Source organism: Penaeus monodon, chromosome 9, assembly GCF_015228065.2.
Source record: "Penaeus monodon isolate SGIC_2016 chromosome 9, NSTDA_Pmon_1, whole genome shotgun sequence".
NCBI lineage: Eukaryota > Metazoa > Arthropoda > Malacostraca > Decapoda > Penaeidae > Penaeus > Penaeus monodon.
In genome coordinates, this window is record NC_051394.1 from 54,023,660 (window position 1) to 54,030,597 (window position 6,938).

At 43.5% G+C, this 6,938-nt stretch overlaps 1 protein-coding gene across 1 annotated transcript in view; it reads left to right on the forward strand.

The window, feature by feature from the left end:
• Positions 1 to 6,938, forward strand: part of LOC119577272 — a gene marked incomplete at its 5' end in the record, with an annotated part of 67,289 nt that overhangs the window by 38,554 nt on the left and 21,797 nt on the right. Inside the window, 1 exon segment of the mRNA XM_037925020.1 lies at positions 4,985 to 5,135. Within this exon segment, the coding sequence (XP_037780948.1) occupies positions 4,985 to 5,135 (151 nt within the window).

A 6,938-nucleotide genomic window follows, 5' to 3' on the forward strand; every position in this document is an offset into this window, starting at 1 on the left:
ATAAAGCCCCAAAAAACGACGCGCTCTTTTTTCTGTGCTCTCACTCTCTTTTACTATCTTCTATCTCTCTCTCTCTCTCTCTCGCTCTCCTCTCTCTCTCTCATCTTCTACTACTATCTATCTATCTATCACTACTTTTTATCTATCTATCTATCTACTATCTATCTATCTATCTATCATCTATCCCTCTTTCTCTCTCCCTCTCTCCCTCTCTCTCTCTTCTCTCCCCCTCCCTCCCCTCTCCTTCTCTCTCTCTCTCTCTCTCTCTTCCTCATTCTTTCCTCTCTTTTTCCTCTCTCTCTTTGTCTTTTTTTCTTTGTCTTTGTCTTTGTCTTTTCTTTGTGCTTTCTTTGTCTTTGTCTTTTTCTTTTTCTTTGTCTTTGTCTTTGTCTTTGTCTTTGTCTTTGTCTTTGTCTTTGTCTTTTTCCTCTTTTCTCTTTCCTTTCTCTTTCCTTTTTTCTTTCTCTTTTCTTTTTCCTTTTTTCTCTTTCCCTTTTTTTTCTCTTTCCTTTCTCTTCCTCTTCCCCTTTTCCCCTTCCCTTCCCCTTCCTCTTTCTCCTCTTCCTTCCTCTTTCTCCTCTTCCTTCCTCTTTCTCCTCTTCCTCTTCCTTCTTTCCTCTCCTCCTTTTTCTTCCCTCTCCTCTTCCCTTCTTTCCTCTTTTTTCCCTTCCTCTTTCTCGGGGTTTTAAAGGAAAGAAAGCGATGTCACAAGTCTTATACTTGGACGCAAATGGACATTTTTTTTTTTTAAACCAAAACTCTTTCCGAACGACTGAAAGAGAGAGAGAGAGAGAGAGAGAGAGAAGAGAGAGAGAGAGAGAGAGAGAGAGAGAGAGAGACTGAGAGCAAACGCATTGAAAACAAACCATTCCCTTCAAATATCAACAGCTGACACCCAGAAAGAGAGAGATAGAGAGATAGCGAGAGCGAGAGAGAGAGATAGACAGAGAGAGAGCGAGAGCGAGAGAGCGAGAGAGATAGAGAGATAGCGAGAGCGAGAGAGAGAGATAGACAGAGAGAGAGCGAGAGCGAGAGAGCGAGAGAGCGAGAGCGAGAGAGCGAGAGAGATAGAGAGATAGCGAGAGCGAGAGAGAGAGATAGACAGAGAGAGAGCGAGAGCGAGAGAGCGAGAGAGCGAGAGAGATAGAGAGATAGCGAGAGCGAGAGAGAGAGATAGACAGAGAGAGAGCGAGAGCGAGAGAGCGAGAGCGAGAGAGCGAGAGAGCGAGAGCGAGAGCGAGAGTATATGACTCTTAAGAACAAGACGCAAAATTGGATGAAGAAGGGAGAGATTGTAGCAAAATATACATATTAATAAACTAGTTGTCAATTTATCTATCTACCTATATATATACACATATACACACACATTTATATATAAAAATACATATAGATAAATTGATATAGATGTAGATTTAGATATATACATATATATCTAAATATATATGTGTGTGTGTGGAATATAAAAAATATATGTTTCTCTTTGTATATGTATGTATGCGCACCCATATGGAGAAACACACAATCATCAGTCATTTCTAAGTCTTCGACCCACTCCCCGTCTCCCACTCCCTCTCCTTCCCTCCCCCCCTCCCCCCTCCCCTCTCTTTCCCCTCTCTCCATTTCCCCCTCGCCTTTCTCCCCTTCCCTCCCCTCCTGACCCCCCTCTCTCCCCCTCTCTCTCCTCTCCCCCGTCTCCCTTCTCCCCTATCCCTTCTCTCTCTTTCCCCCCCTCCCCCTTCCCTTTCTCTCCCCCTCTCCCCCCCTTCCCTCCCTTCCCTCATCCCCTCTCCCCCCTCCCCCCTCCCCCTCTCCCCCTCCCCCTCTCACTCTCCCTCTCTCCCCCTCCCTCCCCAGACTGCGAGACGGAGCTGAAGACCACGGGAGGCGAGCTGAGGTCTCCGTATTACCCCGATATCTACGGCTCGAACGTCACCTGCCGCTGGATTCTGACCCCCCCCGCCGGCCACCTCCTGCACGTCCTCGTCGCCAGGTTGAGACTCGACGCCGGGATACGCTGCAGGTGCGTCCTTGAGGTGGGGAGGGAGAGAGGGAGGGAGGGGTGGGGTGGGGTGGGATGAAGGGGGGTTTGGGGGGTTGGGGGGGGGAGGGGTGGGAGGGTATGGTGTGGGGTGGGATGAGGGGGTGGGGGATGGAGGGAGGGGGAGGGTATGGGGTAGGGTGAAAGGGGGTTGGGGGGAAGGAAGGAGGGAGGGAGGGTATGGGGTAGGGTGAAGGGGGGTGGGGGGGAAGGGAGGAGGGTGGGAGGGTATGGGGTAGGGTGAAGGGGGGTGGGGGGAAGGAGGGAGGGAGGGAAGTCAAAGTGAGTGAGATTTTTTTTTTTTTTTGGGGGGGGGGAGTGTATTCGTGTTTCAGTTTTTGTTTCTCTTGGTCTCATTTTCTTTCTCTTCCTCCTTTTCTCCCTCCTTTCCTTCCCTCTTTCCTTCCCACCCACTGTTCTTCCTCCTTCCATCTATCTATCTGTTTGTCTGTCTGTCTGTCTGTCTGTCTGTCTTTCTGTCTTTCTGTTTATCTATCTATCCATCCATCTATCTATCTATCTATCTATCTATCTATCTATCTATCTATCTATCTATCTATCTATCTATCTATCTATCTATATACCTACCTACCTATCCACCAATCATTCCATCCTCTCTCATCTTCTCTCTCCTTCCTCTCTCCCATCCTCTCAGCGATTCCTCCCTCTCTTCCATCTTCCTCCTTGCATCTCTCCCTTCCTCTCTCCCCTCTTCCCCCTCCTTCTCTCCCTCCCCTCCTCCCTCCCTTCCTCTCCCTCCCTTCTTCCCCCTCCTCCTCTCCTTCCCTTCTCTCCCTCCCCTCCCTCCCTCTTTCCCTCCTCCCCTCCCTCCCTCTTCCCCTCCCTCCCTCCCTCCCTCTTTCCCTCTCTCTGTCTTCCTCCTTCCACCGTCACCTAATCTCGCCAAGATCCTTTCGCGATCAAAGGATACACACTTTCAGGCATCAAGTCATCTGCATGGTAAAGACCTCGCCTGGGCTTTGCCGGAATGGAAAACAACAGAGCTCATATACCTTTCATTTTATCTTTTTTTATTTTTATCTTTTTATTATTATTTTTTATTGTTTATTGTTATTGTTCTTATCTCTCCTTTTTTCCCCCTCTCTTCACCCTGTTTTTTTTGTTTTTGTTGTTGTTGTTGTTGTTGTTTTCTTTTTTCTTTTACTTTTTATTTGTTTATTTATATATTTATTTATTTTTGTTTTGTTTTGTCTTGATTTACCCTCCCTTCCCCTTTCTCTCTCTCTCTCTTTCTCTCTCTCTCTCTCTCTCTCTCTCTCTCTCTCTTTCTCTCTCTCTCTCTTTTCTCTCTCTCTCTCTCTCTCTCTCTCTCTCTCTCTCTCTCTCTCTCTCTCTCTTTTCTCTTCTCTCTCTCTCTCTCTCTCTCTCTCTCTCTCTCTCTCTCTCTCTCTTTTTTTTTTTTTTTGCTTTTTTGGGACTGAATATAAGATAGAAATAAAAATTATTAGTCAGAGTAAATTAGTCGTGACAGAAGTTTTAAATATAGTTTACTTTTTTTTTTATCATAATTTATCCATTTTTGTGTACTTATAATTTTTTAAAAATTTCTTATTTAAAATTCTTCTGGTTTTTATATTCTAAATGCTATTTCATATTTCTTGAATTTGATTTTTTTTTCTTTTTATTATAATCTAATCATTTTTATCTATCGATTATCATCATTATTCCACTTCCTTTTTTCTGTTCTCTTATTTATTCTCATTCGCATTTTTTTTTTTTTATTATATGTTTATTCTCTGATTATTTACCATTCCCTGGTTCCCCTATTTACTCTTTTTTTCTCATTCTCATTTTTTTTTTTCATTTTCATTTGCTCTTGAAAGTGACAGGAATTCTTGCCTTTGCACAGGATTATTCACTCTATTTATCAATTATCACAATTCTCTCCATCCCCTCTCTATTCTATCTACTCTTCGCATTCTAATCTTTTCATTCTCATTCTCATTATCATTTATTCATTTTCTTTTATTCACTTATTCACTCATCTAATATTGCTTTCATCCTTATTCCTATCATTATCCTATCTATTCCTCCAATTCTCACTTTCATTATCATTTTCCTATCCTTTTCTTTTGGCCGAGGACTTGAAAATCACAGAAAATCCTCTTTTACTTTTTCATCATCACTATCATTTCACTTTCATTCGCTTTTCGTTCATCATTTTCCTCCCTTTTTTCAACAAGGTATAGGGCGAAGGAAGGAAATGAAAGTGACTCTTATCTACCTTATTATCCTTATTCTCTCCTCTCTTTATTTATCCTAATCATCCTCATTCCTCACTTTCACTCTCATTCTCTTAAGTGACTCTTATCTACCTCATTATCCTTATTCTCTCCTCTCTTTATTTATCCTAATCAATCCTCATTCCTCACTTTCACTCTCATTCTCTTAAGTGACTCTTATCTACCTCATTATCCTTATTCTCTCCTCTCTTTATTTATCCTAATCATCCTCATTCCTCACTTTCACTCTCATTCTCTCTTTTTTTTTTTTTTACCAAGGCGTCGATCGCCAAAGTGATTCATATCTATCTATTATCTCTCTCCTCTCATCTCCCCCCATTATTCGATCTCACTTTCACCCTCATTCTCTCTTTCTTTCTCTGAGCAAGGTATGAGACCTATTATCCTCATTCTCTCATTCCCTTTCTTTATCCTACTCTCCTTCTCATCCCTCACTCTCATTCTCTCTTTCACTGACCAAGGTACCGGTATCCCAAATTTGGTTCATCTCTACCTATTATCCCTTTTCTCTCATCCTCCTCATTATCCAATTCACCCTTCTCATTATCCTATCCACACCCCTCATTATCCTATCTCTCTCTCATCCTATCCCACTCTCACTCTCATCACCCTATCCTTTCTCTCACCCTCACCATCCTCTCCTTTCTCTCACCCTCACTCTCCCTGTTCACCGCCCAAGGTATCGGACGGGCAACAGGACCTGAAGGTGACAGGAATCCCTCACAACGCGGGTCGTCTCCTGGAACTGCGCCCTTCCCCGTCGGCGACCCTCTTCTTCAGCAGCGACCAGCAGCACAACCGGGGATATTTTCTCCTGAAGTATGCCGCCTGTGGGTAGCATCTTTCGTTTGGTATGGGGTTGGTTGTGAGACTGAGGTTGTGAGATTGAGGTTGTGAGATTGAGGTTTGGTATGGGGTTGGTTGTGTGAGATTGAGGTTGTGAGATTGAGGTTTGGTGTGGGGTTGGTTGTTGTGAGATTGAGGTTGTGAGACTGAGGTTTGGTATGGGGTTGGTTGTTGTGAGATTGAGGTTGTGAGACTGAGGTTTGGTATGGGGTTGGTTGTGAGACTGAGGTTTGGTATGGGGTTGGTTGTGAGACTGAGGTTGTGAGACTGAGGTTTGGTATGGGGTTGATTGTTGAAAGATTGAGGTTGTTGTGATTGAAGTTATTTGGTGGGGGGTTTTTTATTTTTGTTGTTGGTATCATAATCATTATTATTGTTGTTGTTTTGTTGTTATTAGAGAGGGAGAAAGAGAAGGAGAGAGAGAGAGAGCGAGAGCGAGAGAGGGCGAGAGAGAGAGCGAGAGCGAGAGAGAGGCGAGAGAGAGAGCGAGAGCGAGAGGAGAGAGGGGAGCGAGAGAGAGAGCGAGAGAGAGAGCAGAGAGGCGAGAGAGAGAGCGAGAGAGAGAGAGGGGAGAAAAGAGAGAGGAGAGGAGAGAGGGCCCAGAGGGGAGAGGAGGGAGAGAGAGAGGCGGGGAGAGAGGAGCGAGAGGAGAGAGAGAGAGAGAGAGAGAGCGAGAAAAGAAGAGCGAGAGAGAGAGAGCGAGAGAGAGAGAGCGAGAGAGAGAGAAACGAGAGAGAGAGAGCGAGAGAGAGAGAGCGAAGACAGAGAGAAGCAGAGAGAGAGAAAGAGAGAGAGAGAGCGAGAGCGAGAGCGAGAGAGGGCGAGAGAGAGAGAAGACAGAGAGAGAGAGAGAAAGAGAGAGAGAGCGAGAGAGAAGAGAGCGAGAAAAGAGGGGAGCGAGAGAGAGAGAGAGCGAGAGAGGGGAGAGAGAGCGAGAGAGAGAGAGAGAGAGAGAGGACGAGAGAGAGAGCGAGAGAGAGAGAGAGCGGAGAGAGAAGCGAGAGAGAGAGAGAGCGGAGAGAGAGGAAGCGAGAGAGGGGAGAGGGGAGAAAAGAGAGAGGAGGAGAGGAGAGAGCGAGAGAGAAGAGAGCGGGGAGAGAGAGGCGAGAGAGAGAAGAGGGAGAGAGAGAGGAGGAGCAGAGAAGGAGGGGGCAAAAGGAGGAGAGTGAAAAAAGAGAACAGAGAAAAAGAAAAAGAGACAGAGACGAAGGTAGACAAAATGGAGAGGGAGAGAAAGAAAGGAGAGAAAGGAGAGAAGAAAGGGGAGGAGGAACCCAAGCGGGTAAAAAAAAAAAAAAAAAGAACGAGTTTTTTGTCAGACTGATTTTTTTTTTTATTACATTTTATTTATATTAAGTTTGGGGAAGCTTTACTTTAGATTTCTCGTGTGGGTGGATTTGTTTGGTGGGGTTTCCGGTGTGTTTGTGTAGAGTTTTCCTGGTTTTGGTTAATGTTTTTGATTGGTGTCATATGTGTAGTAAATTGATATTGTTAAATATATTTATATATTTAAATATATTTATAGATTTTTATTATTTAATATTTTTTTTTTTTTTTTTTTTTTTTTTTTTTTTTTTTTTTTGTGGTTTGGTTGTTTTGTTTTTGGTTTTTTTTGTGTTGTTTTTTTTTTGGTCCTTTTTTTCTTTTTTCCCTTTTTTTGAATTATCTATTCATCTAAAAATCTTTTATTTTATTCTTTTTTCAGTATTCTCATTTTTTATTTATTATTTATTCTCATTCCAAATTTCTTTCCTACTTTTCTCCTCTGTCTAATAATATTATATTTT